We start from the raw sequence: 19617 nt of genomic DNA on the forward strand, positions 1-19617 counted from the left end.
GAGGGCCATCCCTTCGACGGAAGTAGCGCCCTGGTGACGAGAAGATGGGACGAAGGTCGAAATGGTCCGATCGCAGACGAGCCGACGCCGGAGAAGCCGACCGCCGCCGCAAGCAGATCCACGCGCCACCGTGAAGCTGCCACGACACCGGGAGGCCACCACCATGCGCCGGACCTCCCCACGCCGCCGCCCACGGCCGGAGCAACGGCCACACCCGGCCGCTGCCCTACCCGCGTCGCCCGGCAAGCTCCAAGCATCGGAGCCGCCGGGCACGCACCACCGCTGCCACGCGCCACCGGCCAACCCCCATCGCCAGATCCGGACGGATCCACCCATGTAGCGACAGCCGCTCGAGACCCAAGCCACCCTCGGCCATGCGCCGCCGGTGGGCAGAGCAGCCGCCGCCGCCGCCGCCTGCAGCCAGCTGCTGCACCAGCACGCCCCCCTAAAGCCCAGCCCATCGCGCTACCGCCACGCCGCCACGCCACAGTGCCTCCCCGCCCTAGGTCAGCGGGACACCCCCAATCCAAATGCGCCATGGCCGCTGGGAAAGGGGGCGGGGAGACCTCGTTGCCGCCGCCGGCGGCCAGGCTTCGCCCGGCCACGCCCTTTGGCGGCGGCGCTCTAGGGTTCCTCCCCGTCGCCTCGCGGGGACGACGAGGGAGGAGGACGAGGTGTTTTTTCGATCTCGTCTGCAAGTTCCCTCATCCAGCAGCACCACACCATAGCTGTACACATCGCTCTTTTCAGTGAGCTGCAGTGCTGTTGCATACCTGCCATGCATATATATACCTCCTTTAAGTGTTATACTAAGCACTCTGAATTCGAAACAAACTAAAAGCAATGAGAATATGGTGTACTGTTCATACTCAGGGGCAAGGTAGCCTTGTGTGCCAACCACCCTGGCCGTGGATACATGTGTATCATCATCGCAATTGAAGGCCTTCATCAAGCCAAAATCAGCAACCTTGGCCTTCATATTGGAATCTAGTAGGATGTTTGACGTCTTCACATCACGGTGCACGAATGGCGGGCTACATGCCTTGTGCAGGTACTCGAGGCCTGCATGCACATGACATCATTGACATTGGCCATTACACATCTTGTAGCATGTAAGCCTTCAAAATAGATCGAAAGTGTTAAGGGACAGGACTCATGCTGCGTGTGACAATGGCTTGTCGCGCTACAGTACCGTGCCCATGGCAATACTTATCATATGTTGTAGATCAACTCTATCTCATATTATATATTTGTTGTATAAGCCGCGGCTACCCCTTTACATCTATATATACCAAGGAATAGAGAACAAGCAGGTCCAAACCCGAACTGTATATATACCTTGCGCGGACTCCGATGCAATACAGAGCCTCTGTTTCCAGGTTAAACATTCGCCATTACGATCTCGCCCTGCAGAACATGGTTTGGTGTCAGAATTACGAAACTTAAGAATGAAAGCCTAAAATGGTCTTACAGATGAAATGATAGTGGCAACACTACACCTCTGAGTTTATCTGCAAGGTTTCCATTTGACATATGCTCATAGACAAGGGCCATGTACTCTCCATCCTTGCAATAACCAATCAAGGAGACTAGATTCCTGTGATGAATCCCTGTTAAGTTTTGTGCCTGACAGAGGACAAAACAAATTAGTTACATGCCTTCCAAAGTTAGCTGCAAATATAGGCGACTGATTTACACTTGATCAGGCATTACCTCCGTCAAGAACTCTTTGACACCTTGATTGGAAGATTGAGACCTCAGCTTGACTGCCACCTGGGTACCATCCTCCAAGAAGCCGTCAAAGACCATGCCAAACCCTCCTTCACCGAGCACTCGCTGGAAGTTGCTGGTTATCACCTCCAGTTCTGCGTATGTGAACCGACGGTTGCGAGATGGCACTTCGCTCATCTCATTCGGTGGATTTGGTGGTCCTTCATAGGTAAATTATTAAGATCAAAACAAACATAGCCACCAGACATGTAGAACAACTGATGTGTTGATGTTAAAATTCTCTCGGTCTGTTCCTCAAAAAAAAAATTTCTCTCAGTCTAACCTTGTTTCTTTTTCATTACAAAAAACAATAGAACTACTAGTCCTCCTATCGCCACAGCTCCAACTATTATAACAGCAGTACGGGCGGCACTTATAGAGTTTTGCTTCCTCCTTTTAGGTTGGCAAGAACTGTTGTCGCTGCAAAGGTTTGGGTTCTTCTCATATCTCCCTCCGTTCCGAATTACTTGTCTTGGATTTGTCTAGATACGTATGTATCTAGACTCATTTTAGTACTAGATACCTCCGTATCTAGACAAATCTAAGACAAGTAATTTGGAACGGTAGGAGTATAAAAGAGAAATGATAAGCAAATCTGTCCGGGTGAGTGTCAATGTATGGAAAACAAACATATGTATATAATGGAATAACCTTAGAGTTAGGTTGCCAACACGCATCCGCATCAAAAGGCCAAATGGAATTGACCCATTAAGCTGGTTGGCTGTCAAATCTCTGAGGGGACGAAATAATATTGACGTGAAAAGAACAGTGCAGTGAGTATACAAAAAATTTACTCACCTGAGAGTTGTCAATTTGCCAAAAGGAAGAAAGGGGATACTCTGCTATATCGTTGTATCCAAATTAATCATAATATTTTTTTTATGACTAACTATTTTAAAATGGCAGCATTATATATTTGTTCTAAGTCAACTTTTTAAATTTGCCCAAGTTCATAAAATATGCCTATATCTTCGTCATCAATTAAAGATATTACAAACCATGTTTCATAATGGATTTAATGGTACTAATTTGGTGTTTGAGATCGATTCATTTCTCAATATACTTGGTCAAATTTGATGCTACTATTTTGAAGCGGAGGAAGTTGGTACAAAAACAACATGATTGAGAAGTACATACAACTTCGCAATCAGTCAATGAAAAGAGGAGCAATACTTTTGTGTTTCCTCCAGAAAAGAAATACTTACAACAGCATGAGTGAGGGTAGCTGTGAAAGTCCTTCAGGAATTGATCCAGTCAATTCATTATGTGACAAATCCCTAAGATACATGACAGTCATACCAAATATGTGAACTGCACTAAGAAAATTTCTTGTGTAAATGGATCTAAAACATGATACTCACAGGTACTGGATAGCTTTGAGATTGGCGAAATAGGATGATATATCGCCACCCAAACCGTGAACTGACATGTTTCTGTATAAACGCATAAAGGTTCAGACAACACAATTGCATGTCCTTGTATTTGGACAGATTAAACCTCTATATCTACCAGAAACTACATTCGAACTTACATGTTTGTGATTCTCTGAGGTCTGGAGATGGGATAGCTACAAGCTAACCCATCCCACACAAGAGTCTTTGGGGCACATGGGTCACCCACCCAGTTATTCTTTACCCGATACTTAGCCTTGATTGCAGTGATGGCAGATACTATTTTTTTCCGATAACACAAGACAAAAAACAAAGTTATCAGCTCGTGTGCATCTATTTGTATCAACAAAGATGTACTCATCAACTGATATTGGATATTTAAGGAATTTTCTACAATAGAATAATTATTTGGGAGTTCAGTCATTTGTCAACTCTGGCATGTGTCATATGGTTTGGTGACATCCTGATCGACAACACATGACAAAGTCCATTGGATCGACTAACAAAAAAGGACTATGATCCCCGCAAAAAAAAAGAGACTAAGCACAACAAAACCTGAATTAGCAAATATGTATCACAAATATTGTCTAATCTGTTATCATGTTAATGAGTTCGGGCATGAAATTTAGTGGCATACTAGATGTATCTAGTGTAAATATTATCTGATTTTTTATGCTGCAGTGGCACATGTCATAAAGGGTGAGAGCGCATGATATGTCCTCTAGAGGAGAGGTGGAGTGTTTGAGAAGCAAGTTATTCTTATAATAAGTTGTCTTTAGAATGAAGTTGAACTCCTGCGGTTCTATGAGTTTGTGGTGACTCCAATAATCAAAGTGCTTCTATCATCTTAACAATATTTGTTTGAGTATATTGTTGTAGTAACATACAATGTCGATTGTATCCTATTATATATAACATTTCTTGGTTAACAGTTTTTTTAAGCTCTGAAAAAATTGTAAGCAGAGTTATATACATGTTTAGGCCTAACATATGGTGGGATTTCCGGCTATGCTGCTATGGGAAAAAGCTTCGTTGCGAGCAGGAGTGAAGGCACCAGATGTTCTGATAGAAATAGGCAGAGTCACATAGAGGGAAGCAGGGCCAAACACCTTAGGAAATTAGACTTGTCATGGGACAGCTTTATCAATACAAACTTCAGTACTCGCACTTATATCTAGGCTTTAGATGCATAGAGCCCATGGGTGTTGAGAATCTAATGGAGATTGATCTGGTCAATATTCAAGAGATAACAACAATGAACGTGACAGTTGAAATGAGGGGCCATTGGACCTTTGTCTCCCAGCCTCAAAGAAGAAAACTCTCTCTTCCAAAACGTAAGTATTCCTAGTTTTAGCTAAGTTAGATCTTAAATTTGAGCAAGTTTATATAGAACAACATCTAAAAAATGTTTATGTAGAAGAGTATCAACATCTACCATATTAAATAAGTACACTCTAACCCGCAAAAAAGTACACTCTAAAATATATTTCACAATGATTCTTGTTTTGGGGGATATGTTCCATAATTGTTCTACTGTTGCTAATCAATGTCATAACTATTGTTATTATTTTCTCCCCCCCACCCCCCCCCCCTCCTTTCCAAAATGACGTTCTAGTTTTGTTCTAAGTCAAACATATTTAAGTTTGACCAAGTTTATAAAAAAATTGACATCTATGCCAACAACTTTTTTTATGAAAAATAGATCATATGGTGGATTAACTTAAATTAATGTGATGTTATCACTAGTAGAAAACAGGGCTTTGGTCCAGGCCGGGTCAGCCCATTAGTCCCGGTTCAGTCCAGAACCGGGACCAATGTGGGCATTGGTCCCGGTTCGTGAGCCCAGGGGGCCGGCCGGGCCACGTGGGCCATTGGTCCCGGTTCATCTGGACCTTTTGGTCCCGGTTGGTGGGATGAACCGGGACCAATGGGCCTCGCTCCTGGCCCACCACCATTGGTCCCGGTTGGTGGCTTGAACCGGGACCAAAGGCTCCCCTTTAGTCCCGGCTCATGTCACCAACCGGGACCAATGAGGTGCCTATATATACCCCTCGCTCGCGAGCAGAGCACCCCAGTGCTCTGTTTTTCTCTGGCCGAGGGGGGGGAGAGAGCTTGGTGGTGCTCTAGCTCACCTCCTATGCACACAAGGTGTTCGATGGAATGCCCGAGCCACACTACTTAAGCTTTCTCCTCTCCAAGCTCAACCTCCAAGCTCCATTTTCCATAATATTTGTCTAGGTTTAGCGGTCCGTCACGCCCCGTCCCCGTCTTCACCGCCGTCGATCACCCGCGCCGAGCTCATCGCCGGCACCACCGTGGTGAGCCTCTTGTTTTATCTTCTTTCTGAAAGGAAAAATATTCTTACTTGTATGTTTACATAGATACTTGTATTATTTTCTTACTTTTATTATTGCATCTTATATAGTGCGATGGTTTTGGTATCCGCCCCCGTCGGCCCTCGTCTTGTCTATGATTCGGATGTGGTATATATATTATCTTTATAACTATTGGTTCATTTATTGTTTATGAAAATTATGCCGACTAACGTGACATAGATTTTATTTATGTAGGATGTATGTGAATCGAAAATGCCAACCGACCCTATTGTCGAGAGGTTAAATTTAGTTGAAGAAGAAAACAATTTGTTGAAGGAAAAAATAAAAAAATTGAGGAGGAGAAGATGATATTGGAGTTGCATGTTGCGGATGTCGTCGATGATCACAAGATCAAGATGGATGCAATGCGCTTGAAGATTAGAAAGATTAGAAATATGCCATTCATACCGAGGCTTGGTATCATCATGTCGTTGGATCAATTGTTACCTTGGTTGCGATTATGATCGCATTTGTTTTCGCATTGAAATGTTTTACATAGTTTCAATGTATGGTTTAATTAATTAGATGCTCTGGAGAGCTATATGTTGTTAGATGAGAACTATGTATGCACTTTGGTTTTAATGTGATGATGAACTTCTATTAATTTGGACACTTAATTATATATAATGCACGCAGATGAACCGACAATGGATGTACGGTGACAGACACACCCGCGAGTACATTAAGGGCGTGCATGAGTTTCTCGATGCGGCTGAGGCAAACAAGCAGAATGGTTTTATGTGTTGTCCAAGCACTGAATGTGGGAATACGATGTCTTACTCTAACCGGAAAATCCTTCACTCCCACCTGCTTTACAAGGGTTTCATGCCACACTATAATGTTTGGACGAGGCACGGAGAAATAGGGGTTATGATGGAAGACGGCGAAGAAGAAGAGTACGATGACAACTATTTGCCCCCTGAATACGGTGATGCTGCAACGGGGGGAGCTGGTGAAGATCAAGAGGAACCAGACGATGTGTCCAATGATGCTGTAACGGGTGAAGCTGCTGAAGATCAAGAGGAACCAGACGATGTGTCCGATGATGATGATATCCGCCGCGTCATTGTCGATGCAAGGATGCAATGCGAAAGTCAAAAGGAGAAGCTGAAGTTCGATCGCATGTTAGAGGATCACAAAAAGGGTTATACCCCAATTGCGAAGATGGCAACACAAAGCTCGGTACCGTACTGGAATTGCTGCAGTGGAAGGCAGAGAATGCTGTGGCTGACAAAGGATTTGAGAAGCTACTGAAAATATTGAAGAAGAAGCTTCCAAAGGATAACGAATTGCCCGACAGTACATACGCAGCAAAGAAGGTCGTATGCCCTCTAGGATTGGAGGTGGAGAAGATACATGCATGCCCTAATGACTGCATCCTCTACCGCGGTGCATACAAGGATCTGAACGCATGCCCGGTATGTGGTGCATTGCGGTATAAGATCAGACGAGATGACCCTGATGATGTTGACGGCGAGCCCCCCAGGAAGAGGGTTCCTGCGAATGTGATGTGGTATGCTCCTATAATACCACGGTTGAAACGTCTGTTCAGAAACGAAGAGCATGCCAAGTTGATGCGATGGCACAGTGAGAACCGAAAGAAAGATGGGAAGTTGAGAGCACCCGCTGACGGGTCGCAGTGGAGAAAAATCGAGAGAAAGTACTGGGATGAGTTTGCAAAGGACCCAAGGAATGTATGGTTTGCTTTAAGCGCGGATGGCATTAATCCTTTCGGGGAGCAGAGCAGCAATCACAGCACCTGGCCCGTGACTCTATGTATGTATAACCTTCCTCCTTGGATGTGCATGAAGCGGAAGTTCATTATGATGCCAGTTCTCATCCAAGGCCCTAAGCAACCCGGCAACGAAATTGATGTGTACCTAAGGCCATTAGTTGAAGAACTTTTACAGCTGTGGAATGGAAACGGTGTACGTACGTGGGATGGGCACAAACAGAAGGAATTTAACCTTAAGGCGTTGCTGTTCGTGACCATCAACAATTGGCCCGCTCTCAGTAACCTTTCAGGACAGACAAACAAAGGATACCATGCATGCACGCACTGTTTAGATGACACTGAAAGTATATACCTGCACAAATGCAGGAAGAATGTGTACCTGGGCCATCGTCGATTTCTTCCGACCAACCATCAATGTCGAAAGAAAGGCAAGCATTTCAAAGGCGAGGTAGATCACCGGAAGAATCCCGCCATGCGCACCGGTGATCACGTGCTTGTTATGGTCAATGATTTACACTACGTAATCTTTGGAAAGGGTCCCGGTGGACTAGCTGTCCCGAATGACGCTGAGGGACACGCACCCATGTAGAAGAAGAAATCTATATTTTGGGACCTACCCTACTGGAAAGACCTAGAGGTCCGCTCCTCAATCGACGTGATGCACGTGACGAAGAACCTTTGCGTGAACCTGCTAGACTTCTTGGGCGTGTATGGGAAGACAAAAGATACACCTGAGGCATGGGAGGACCTGCAACGTTTGCACGAAAAAGACCGCATGCCTCCGAAGCAGTATAAAGGTCCTGCCAGCTACGCTCTTACAAAAGAAGAGAAATAAATCTTCTTTGGATGCCTGCTCAGTATGAAGGTCACGACTGGCTTCTCGTCGAATATAAAGGGAATAATAAATATGCCAGAGAAAAAATTTCAGAACCTAAAGTCTCATGACTGCCACGTGATTATGACGCAACTGCTTCCGGTTGCATTGAGGGGGCTTCTACCGGAAAACGTCTGATTAGCCATTGTGAAGCTATGTGCATTCTTCAATGCAATCTCTCAGAAGGTGATCGATCCAGAAATCGTACCAAGGCTAAGGAGTGATGTGGCGCAATGTCTTGTCAGTTTCGAGCTGGTGTTCCCACCATCCTTCTTCAATATCATGACGCACGTCCTAGTTCATATAGTCGACGAGATTGTCATCCTGGGGCCCGTATTTCTACACAATATGTTCCCCTTTGAGAGGTTCATGGGAGTCCTAAAGAAATATGTCTGTAACCGCGCTAGGCCAGAAGGAAGCATCTCCATGGGCCATCAAACAGAGGATGTTATCGGGTTTTGTGTTGACTTCATTCCTGGCCTTAAGAAGATAGGTCTCCCTAAATCGCGGTATGAGGGGAGACTGACTGGAAAAGGCACTCTTGGAAGAGACTCGATAATATGCAGGGACGGATATTCTTGGTCTCAAGCAAACTACACAATTCTACAGAACTCTACCTTGGTGACCCCGTATGTCGATGAACACAAGAATAGTCTGCGCTCCAAACACCCGGAGCAGTGCGACAACTGGATTACATGTGAACACATCAGGACTTTCAGCAGTTGGTTGGAAACACGTCTCAGAGGTGACAACACTGTTTGTGATGAGTTGTACTTGTTGTCCAGGGGACCATCTTTGACTGTATTGACTTACAAAGGATACGAGATAAATGGAAATACATTTTACACGATCGCCCAAGATCAAAAGAGCACCAACCAAAACAGCGGTGTCCGCTTTGATGCAGCAACCGAGAGCGGAAAGGACACATATTATGGTTAGATAGTGGACATATGGGAACTTGACTACGGACCTGATTTTAAGGTCCCTTTGTTTAAGTGCAAATGGGTCAATCTGTTAGGCGGCGGGGTACAGGTAGACCCACAGTACGGAATGACAACAGTGGATCTGAAAAATCTTGGGTACACTGACGAACCGTTCGTCCTAGCCAATGATGTGGCACGGGTTATCTATGTGAAGGACATGCCTATCAAACCAAGAAAAAGAAAAGATAAGGAAGCGAATACATCATACGATGAGCCAAAGCGCCACATAGTTCTTTCAGGAAAAAGGGACATCCTAGGAGTGGACGGCAAGACAGACATGTCTGAAGATTATGAAAAGTTTCATGAAATTCCTCCCTTCAATGCCAAGGCTGACCCAAGCATCCTGATAAACAATGAAGATTATCCATGGTTACGGCGCATTAAGCAAATGACACAAGCGAAGAAAAAGTGAAGACTTTCTCCCGCAACTATTATGATGATACCATGCCAACTTTGTAACACACGAACATGCTACCATTATCCGTTTTGTACATGCACATGCTATGTGGGTGAAATTATGATACCATGCCAACTTTCAACTTTTTCAGAGTTCATTTGAAATGCTTTCATGTCTTATGGTTCGGCCCTCGTAATACCATGACCATTAGTCCCTGGCCCATGCCAACTTTCAACTTTCAACTTTCTAAAACTAATGGCACTAACAGAAAGTTTATAATTTTGCTCCTCGCCCCTGGCCCATGACCATTAGTCCCGGTTTGTGCCACAAACCGGGACTAAAGGGTTGGTCCTCGTTGCGGGCAGAGTTTAGTCCCACCTCGCCAACCGAAGGGGGCTCACACCGGTTTATAAGCCCTTCCCTCTCTGCCTCGTTGAGCTCCTCTCAAAGTGAAAATAGATACCCTAATAGAGAAAAGTTTAACCTAAATTCATAGTGAATTTCTCTGAAATTCATAGAAATTTACTAGGAATTTAGGTTGAATTTTCTCTATAAGCGCATCTATTCTCTTTTTTTTAGTAAGTTAATCACAAACTTGTGATTCAAACAATTTTCAAAGAATTCAGATCAAAAGCAAAAAGTTTATAATAGCACTAACAGAAAGTTTATAATTTTTCTAAAACTAAAAGCAAAAAGAATAAAAAAAATAAAGCAAAAAATAAAAGAAAATAAATAATGTAGAAAACAAAACAAAAAAACTGGAAAAAAAATAGCAACAATAAGTATTTTGTTGTAAGTAGAAACAAAATAAAATAAATAAAGCAACAGAAAGTTTATAATTTTGCTGACCTAAATGCAAAAAGAATTAAAAAATAAAGCAAAAAACAAAAGAAAATAAATAATACAGAAAACAAAACAAAAAAACTGGAAAAAAATAAAAATAGCAACAATAAGTATTTTGTTGTAAGTAGAAACAAAATAAAATAAATAAAGCAACAAAGAAAACAAAAAAAACAAAAAAAGTGTTTTGAAATTTGAAAACTAATGGCACTAACAGAAAGTTTATAATTTTTTTAAAACTAAAAGCAAAAAGAATTAAAAAATAAAGCAAAAAACAAAAGAAAATAAATAATGCAGAAAACAAAACAAAAAAACTGGAAAAAAATTTAAATATAGCAACAATAAGTATTTTGTTGTAAGTAGAAACAAAAAAACAAAAAAACAAAAAATGTGCCACCTACTGGGCACCCACGGCCTGAATACGACTAGAAACCCTACCATGGGCCAGGATTCAGGCCCGCGGGAGGCCCAGTAGGCCCACGGGCACAGATTGCACGGTTAGGCCCGAAAGCCTGCTTTAGAGAGGAGCTCGAGAGGGAAGGCGCATCGCACCTTATAAACAGGTGCGGCTCCCTCTTCTTCTCTTCTCTTTTTTTTCTTCTTCTTCCTCTTTATTTTATCGGGAACAAGGGTCGTCGAGGGTCAGGGTCGCCGAACGGTAGAGGAAACCCTAAATAGAAAGTATCGTCGGTGTGAGATACATGTGTCCGTCGGTGTCGGACACTACATCCACGTCCCACAAGTGGCGCGGGCTTCGATGCCCACATCACTTGTGGGACGTGGATGTAGTGTCCGACACCGACGGCCACATGTATCTCACACCCACGATACTTGCTATTTAGGGTTTCCTCTATTGCTCGGTGACCCTCGACGACCCTCGTTCCCGATAAGAAAAAGAGGAAGAAGAAGAAAAAAAATAGGAGAAGAAAGAATAGAGGAGTTCCTCTTCTTTTTTTATCCTTAAAGCATTGTCGAGGCCACCCCAAACCCTAGAGAAGCAGCGTCGAGGCCACCCCAAACCCTAGAGAAGCAGCGTCGAGGCCACTAATTAATATTAGTTCTACGTTTTTGTCACTAATATATCCATCTGTCATGTTTGAATAATAATTGCCATGTTGTCAATATTTGTAGAAACTATGGACACCGCCCGAGACGAAGTACAAGAAGAGTTGTTGGGGGACATAATCGCACGAGGAACTGATGCCATCTGCTCGTTGTTTCTCAACGAGACCGATGGTCTGGAAGCAGTTGATTATGATGGCTCCGGTGACCTAATGCCAGTGCAAGAAGGAGGCCGTGAGGACGGCTCCGGTGACCCAATGCCGGTGCAAGAAGGAGACCGTGATGACGTCTCCGGTGACCGAACCGAGTCCGACCAGGTATATATATTAGTTAAGCTTCTGCTGACTAGCTAATTGATGCATTCATTGTTTTTGTATGTACACATATTAATTAAGTATTTGTTCTTTTTTCTAGCCCTCCGGATCGAGCACAACTTTGGTAAAGAGACGAGGCCCGAAGAAAAAGTTGAGCTCGAATGAAAAGTTTGAGATCATAGCAATCGCGCCTGATGGCCAACCGATTGAACCCCTCCGGACAAAGAGCGCATTTGTTGCTCAGTGCGGGGTTTTGGTTAGGGACAAGATCCCGATCAGCATCCAGCAATGGTTTAAGCCGGCTACAGAAGACCCTGAGGTGTCTTATGTCAATGATATGCAGAAAAATGATCTTTGGACTGAGCTGAAGTCAAATTTCACCCTACCGCCAGAGGATAATCCAGAGAAGCCAGTTAAAGAGCAATTAATCAAGTCTTTTGCTCTTAAGAGGATGGCAGAACTATTCAGGAGGTGGAAGAAAGAGCTGAATAAGTTTGTCGAAAATAATGAGACACCAGAATTCAAGGGCAGATATGAGAAGATCAGAGATCACTGGCCCGCATTTGTGGCCCACAAGACGTCGGAAAAGAGTAAGAAGATGTCGGCGACAAACAAGCAAAATGCTGCGAAGAAGAAGCATCACCATCGGACGGGGTCAGGTGGCTACCTCGTAGCCCGGCCTAAGTGGGCGAAGACTGAGAATGATCTGGTTGATAAAGGGATCGAACCAGAGACAATTAACTGGCCAGACCGTTGCCGGACTTGGTTCTTCGGGGCTAGCGGAACCTTGGACCCTGTAACAGGGAAGTGCATTTGGACGAACGATCAAATGGACATACCAGTCAGGAAGCTTCAGCACTATATCGAAGCAGCGCAGCAAGGGACGTTGTTTCCAGACAGAGAGAACGACGAGCTCACAATGGCCCTCGGGAATCCTGAGCACCCTGGACGGACACGAGGCACGCCAGGCTCCATTCCGTGGAAGGTTGGGTTTCCGGACGCAGGCGGTTACAAATCCCATGAGAGGAGGAAAAAAGTGCAGCAGACCCAAATGCAGGCACTGCAAGCAAGGGTACAAGCGATAGAGGAATGAGAAGCAAATCGCAGCAAACGTACTGCCGAAGCTACCCCGCCATCTCAGCGGAGAAGCAGCGTGGCTTCCATCGAGCTGCTTCAGCCGGAGCATGCCTTGACGGATCCTACCAGCTATCCCGTGGATGCTATCACGGAGTCTCAAAATTGCCACCTTATGACGCAATGGATGAATTTGAAGGTCAAGGCGGCTGTTGGCTCTGTTTATCCTACTGAACCCGGCGCAACTTTTCACTGCCGGTCGATTCCAGAAGGATATGCTAGGGTGATGGTGGATGAAATGACGGAGGGATTTGAGGACCTCCAGCTTGACCACCCTACCGGTGAAGGGGAGACTAGGCCGGGGTCTGCTCTGAAGACTCCATGCCTATGGCGGAAGGAGCTCATCAACCTTCCGAACTGGACGCCTCCGCCTCCTCCTCCTCCTCCTCTGGCAAGTCAGGGCACTCCGCCTCCTCCACCGCCTCCTCCTCCGGCGAGTCAGGGCACTCCGCCTCCTCCACCGCCTCCTCCTCCGGCGAGTGACGATCAGGGCACTCGACCGTCTCCTTCTTCAACGCGTGGCGGCACTCCGCCTCCTTCTCTGCCTGTGCCGACGCGCCCGAGCAGCTAGCCTCCTCCTTCTCCGCCTAGTCAGCAAGGGCGGAAGAGACCTGCCGCCGCTCCGGCTGCTCCGGCGCGTCGTAGTCCTTCTCCTCCGCCTCGTAAGCAAGTAAAGAAGACAACCGCTCCGTCTGCTCGGCCGGCGTCTAGCAGTACAGCCAGAGGCGGGAGGACATACAGATTCGGTCCTTCTCTGAAGACTCCAGATAAGTTACCATATGAGAGGACCCCGGAGGAGAACGCCGAGATCGCACGAACCGAAGTGGATGACTTGTTTCAAGGGTTGAAAGCAAAGAGACATCCACTTCCGGAGGAGAAGGTAGATCCGGTGAAAGCGAAGCGCACTCTGGCTGCCCTGACAAAACAACCCAAGTCTCCGCCGAAAGGAAACTATGAGCACATTATTGGAAAGGAATTTGCCGAAGCGGAGTGGTCGGGAAGTACTGTCAGTGATCAAAGGCTGAAAGAACGATGAGCTGGGAAACAAATTGCCCAGCTTGGCGAACAAGCGAAGCAATCGTGCCCCCCGCTCAAGGTGCCTAGCCACAACGTCGCTAATGATCCGAGGATGGTGCCCGATTATAGAAATCTTGCAGATTACCTGCCCGATGATGTACATTATGAACCCATGGAGGTGCAGATACAAAGATACGAGTACGGGAAGCCTCTCGTCAAAGATGAAAGATCTCTATCAACGATGATGCGAAGATTGCATGATTGGTACTTGAAAATCTGCAGAGACTCTGGGGGGAGGAGTACTTTGTATGTGAAAGTTAAAAAGGAGCATGACCTCGTTGGAATTGAACTGTTGCCTGTTCCATTTGAGGAGTTCTATCAGTTTTTCAATCAATTGGCCCTCGATAAAACAACGGTCTCCTGCTACTGTCTGTAAGTAGTACTACTTATGTCATTAAGTCTCTCTGTATAGCTCAGCTCTTTCATTGCATGTATTTATAATCATCCTCACTATATTATGCAGATTGAAGATCGCCGAATTGAAGAAAAGACAAGTCGATGATATTGGGTTCATTAACACATATCTCATAGATGCAACTCAGGTTAAATTTCATGCCACAGCTACCGAGGCCAACTTGCTACGATCGTTGGTAATAAATGAAAACAAAGATATAATACTCTTTCCTTACAACTTCAAGTGAGTGTTACTGTCTTGTGCGTATTCGGTTTCCCTTATATATTAGTCAAGGTTATAGTAATGTAATTGATGAGTTCTGCATGCATGTGCAGTTTCCACTATATTCTCCTAGAGATTAAGCTTGAGCAGGGACTAGTAACCGTCTTAGACTCAAGACGAAAAGATCCCCAGGACTATGCAGACATGACTCAAATACTCGAGAAGTAAGTTAAATCAATCATTATCCACCATATCAGCAACTTTGTTCATTTCCTGATATATCAAGTAATTGTTTTCTTTGTCCGGCAGGGTTTGGAGAAAATTCACCAGAAAAGCTCCGGGACTGCCGAAGGAGCTGCAATTTAGATACCCGAAAGTAAGTACTATAGTAGCATGTTCCGCGCATCTACTAGTCATTCAAGCGCTAGTTTCATCAATACCATTTGGCATTCTTGCTTATTAGTTTGATTGATCTCTATTTCTTGTAAAGTGGTTGTGGCAGGAACAAGGGAATGATTTTTGTGGATACTATGTTTGCGAGTCCATCCGCCACACGACCTGTGAGCGGGGCTACACTGACGAACAATATGAAGTACGTAAATAACAACATTCACAATTTTATTTTATTACCATCATTTGTGTTGAGTTTCATTCATTCATATATATGTATTGACCCCCTTCTTTAAATTAGATGTTTCGGAAGAGGGATGAACTCCTAGCACCAGCTCGCATGCGAGCAATTCAAGAGGAATTGGCGGCATTCTTTCTTGACCACGTGATCCCTGAAGACGGAGAATACTATGTGGACCCTGAGTCCGTATGATTATATTTGTAAGAGATAATTATTGTATATATGTAGCCGGTAGTGTTTGATAGATATATGAGAACTTATTGTTCGACCAATCTCTCGGAGAAGGAGAGATGGTCGATATCACTTCTCTCTGTATGCATATATGTTCATGACGATCTTCTGTTTCCTTCGTTTGCTTACTAGCTAGCTAGCGTGTCTAGTCCTCTCTATACGTATGTATAGTACGTAGCGTCGACCAAGCACAGACATAAGAGAGGACACTTCTCTCTATTAATTATAGCTAGCTAACACAATATATGAAACACCTAAATTAACCCCCCAAAACCCCCAACCCCCCTCCACCCCTTCAAAAAAAAACAAAAACCCCAACCACAGAAATGCTGACGCGTGGATGCCTATTGGTCCTGGTTGGTGCCACCAACCGGGACCAAAGGGTCTCCTGCCTGGGCTCCGCGCACAGGCCACGTGGAGGCCCATCTGTCCCGGTTATGGATTGAACCGAGACTAAAGGGACATAGTACCGACCCTTTAGTCCCGGTTCCAGAACCGGGACAAAAGGCCCTTACGAAGCGGGACAACAGACCCTTTTTCTACCAGTGTATAGATGTTTGCAAAATTTCAATAAATTTGGTGGAAGTTAATTAAGTTTGACTTGGTATAAAACTAGAACATCAATTATTTTGGAGCGGATTGTATAAGCTTTGTCAAACTCGAGATGGTTTGACTTAGGATTAATTAGAAATTCTTTTATTTTAGAACAAAGGGAGTTTAAGGAGCAAAGATTGATGGCCAGTCACGGGTATCAAATTGGGGAACCAATATATGCACAATATACTAAAGATGTTGTAATTCATGGAGTCTAGGACCCCAATGTCTTCTTGTAAAAAGGAGGTGTGGAACAAAAATATGAATAACATTTGAATTGGAATGCTTATTTTTACAAATTATATGGTTTTTTCCTATGTATAGGGGCCCATCATTTATAAGTAACTCTTTATAATACAACTATGATTCCGCATTTGCATACCATCTTGAGCGTCGGTGCCAACACTAGCTGTGGAAATTGGGGAGAAAAGCTCAGCAGCGTTGATGAAGGGCGGTAGTATCGTAGACGTAGCGTTGATGCCGTGGTTTTTTTTAGAGAAAAGGCCAGAGCCCGACTTTATAAATAAAGCCACATGGCAGCGTCACGAGACCAAACAGGAAAGAGACCAGTTAACGAGGAGAACGCACACAGCGCATGGAACGAAAAGTATATAAGAGTAGCCAAGGAAGGATGGATACAGGCAACTGCCATACACGGCGCGCAGGCCGGAAAGGAGTGAGACCTAAACTCCGCAAACAGCGCCACCAGGATTAGACGACAGGATCCCGTCCGGAGATGTGAGATGCCGAAGCCCGGATTTTGTCGATGAGCAGGTCCAGGGCAACCCGATCAACCTCCTTAGTCAATGATTTCCACTGCTGCAATAATATACATGATTTGAAAAGAACGTCAGCAGGCTTAGATGTGAAGATATGCTCAATAGTAAATTTGTTCCTAATGGTCCACAGAGCCCAACATAAGGCACCCAGGCCAACCCAAAACACCCTCTTGGTGACCCCAACCAAAGCTTTGGCTAGGGTTCGAATATCGGAGAAAGAGGAGGGGTTCCAAGAGACCTGAAGCCAAGATCTGACACAGCACCAAACCAGCTTGGCCAGCACGCAATTGAAAAAGATGTGATCAGAGTTCTCCAAGGCCCCACATAGATGACAGAAATCCGAGCCAGGCCCATTGCCCTTTTTAATCTGGTCAGCAGCCGGCAAGCGACCATGAAAGGCTTGCCAAAGGAAAATTTTAATCTTAGGAGGAACTTTGGACTTCCAAACACAAGAGAATCTGGTCGAAGGAGTACCACCAATAAGTCTAGAATAAAGCGACTTGACCGTAAATCTACCTGAGGCCGAATGAGGCCAGACTACAGAATCGGCCGACTCCGAGAGCACAGGGAAGAGGGCAGAGAGACTTTGCCAATCTTCCAACTCTTCAGGAGACAGGGCCCGACGAAAGGCTAGATCCCAGTTATTAGCCGCCACCTCCACGATGGAGATACCCGGATTAGGACAGTAAGAGAACAAAACCGGAAAACTCTCAGCGAGGGGGGCATCCCCCGACCACCAGTCCAACCAAAAGCGGACTGCCATCCCATTACCAACATTAAATTTAACATGTTCCAGGAAAATAGGTCTGACTTTGACAAGGGATTTCCAAAATTGAGAGCCGCGCCTCGCGGTGGCAAACAACGGGTTGGAATGTGGGAAGTATTTAGCCTTAAGAATCGAGAACCAAAGCGAGTCAGCCCCACTAGTTAAAATTTTCCACCACCACTTGATAAGCAAACAAATGTTCATCACCCGAGTATTAATAATACCTAACCCCCCATGGTTTTTAGGCTTACACATATGCTGCCACTTGACCAGCCTATATTTCCGTTTGTTATCCGTGGAATTCCAGTAGAAGGCTCCCCTATGTTTGTCGAAGCCAGCATGCACACCATCCATATAAGAAGATAGAAGCCCATAAGAAACATGGGGAGAGAGGATAAGCAGGAGTTAATTAGAGCAACTTTGCCAGCATTGGTATTATATCTGCCTCTCCAAGGGAGCACCCTGTTCCCCACTTTAGCGACCGCCGGAGCGAAATCTTTAGCATGGAGCACGCCAGGAGAGATAGGAAGGCCTAGAAATTTAAAGGGAAAGGAACCCAAAGAACAGTTCAGAAGCCTGGCAACCCGCAAGGCTTCCGCCTCATCCACACCCGTCACCAGGACCTCACTTTTAGCGAAATTAATCTTAAGACCCGAAACAGCTTCGAAACACAACAGGATGAATTTAAGATTGGCAATGCAGGTGTTATCCAGCTCCACCAAGATAATTGTATCATCCGCATATTGCAAGTGGGAAACACCCTCCGGAAGTAAATGAGAGACCACAGGAGCAATGTGCCCACAACGGGCCGCCCTGGAAAGCATGCATGAGAAGGCGTCGGCCACAAAATTAAAAAGAACAGGGGAAGCAGGATTCCCTTGGCGAAGGCCCTTACCATTGGCGAAGAAATTGCTAACAAAATCTTAAACTAATTGATGCCGTGGTTTTCCCGGATTGCTGTGCGATTGGTGGCATTCAAGAAGATGTAGTTCTCCTGCGGGCTGAGGAACGGGGAGGGTTTGCATACATGGAATACTTCTATTACGTCTCTCTCCACTTTGGCCATGCTTCCCCACCAATACTCGGCATTGTTGACACCGAGGAAGAAGAGGCGGTCCTGTGTTTCCTCCAAGACCTGTAGCGGACGGTGAGGAGCTGCCGGTGCCGTCTGAGGAACGCCTGGTCGTTGTACTGTGCCGAGATGTTGTAGTTCTGGCTGGCGTCGATGAAGTCGGCGTCCGAGCTGTAGGGCAGCTTGGTGGCGTCGTCCACGTAGCCGTTGTGCTCCGAGAGGCCGCAGTCGACGCTGACGAAACCTGCATGCCCAACCCAACCACGCACGCATGAATGATGACCCTGGATGCATGTGTACGCAAGTCGATCTTATAAGCTCGGTCGGTACCCGTGGTGTCGGGCGCTCTCTGGCCACCGGCATGAAGCACGCCGCCGGCGAGACAGAGCAGGAGCAGCCACGACGGGGCCGCCATTGCTCCCCGCGTTGACCGCTCCAGCCCACAACCACAGCGTGTGGACAAAGAGTTGTTATTTGATTAACGGGATCACATCATTAGATGAATGATCTGATTGACATGACCCATTCCATTAGATTAGCACCCGATCGTTTAGTATGTTGCTATTGCTTTCTTCATGACTTATACATGTTCCTATGACTATGAGATTATGCAACTCCCGTTTACCGGAGGAACACTTTGTGTGCTACCAAACATCACAACGTAACTGGGTGATTATAAAGGAGCTCTACAGGTGTCTCCAAAGGTACATGTTGGGTTGGCGTATTTCGAGATTGGGATTTGTCACTCCGATTGTCGGAGAGGTATCTCTGGGCCCTCTCGGTAATGCACATCACTTAAGCCTTGCAAGCATTGGAACTAATGAGTTAGTTGCAGGATGATGTATTACGGAACGAGTAAAGAGACTTGCCGATAACGAGATTGAACTAGGTATTGGATACCGACGATCAAATCTCGGGCAAGTAACATACCGATGACAAAGGGAACAACGTATGTTGTTATGCGGTCTGACCGATA

The 19617-nt window shown here is 45.4% G+C and overlaps 1 protein-coding gene across 1 annotated transcript; it reads right to left on the minus strand.

The window, feature by feature from the left end:
- Positions 1 to 502: 502 nt before the first annotated feature.
- LOC147971685 (putative LRR receptor-like serine/threonine-protein kinase At1g51820) lies at positions 503 to 19056 on the minus strand. The gene is made up of 13 exons (XM_087524079.1): positions 18972 to 19056; positions 18716 to 18885; positions 16407 to 16539; positions 3302 to 3440; positions 3132 to 3203; positions 2976 to 3047; positions 2422 to 2502; positions 2054 to 2217; positions 1714 to 1931; positions 1500 to 1626; positions 1339 to 1407; positions 870 to 1062; positions 503 to 773 (listed from the first exon to the last, which is right to left on the minus strand). Exons 1-13 carry the CDS (start codon positions 19054 to 19056, stop codon positions 503 to 505), a joined length of 1794 nt encoding a protein of 597 aa, XP_087380205.1.
- Between the last annotated feature and the right edge of the window lie 561 nt (positions 19057 to 19617).

The sequence above is a fragment of the Triticum urartu genome, chromosome 5A (assembly GCF_056163025.1).
Source record: "Triticum urartu cultivar PI428250 chromosome 5A, HENAU_Tu73, whole genome shotgun sequence".
NCBI classification, from domain to species: domain Eukaryota; kingdom Viridiplantae; phylum Streptophyta; class Magnoliopsida; order Poales; family Poaceae; genus Triticum; species Triticum urartu.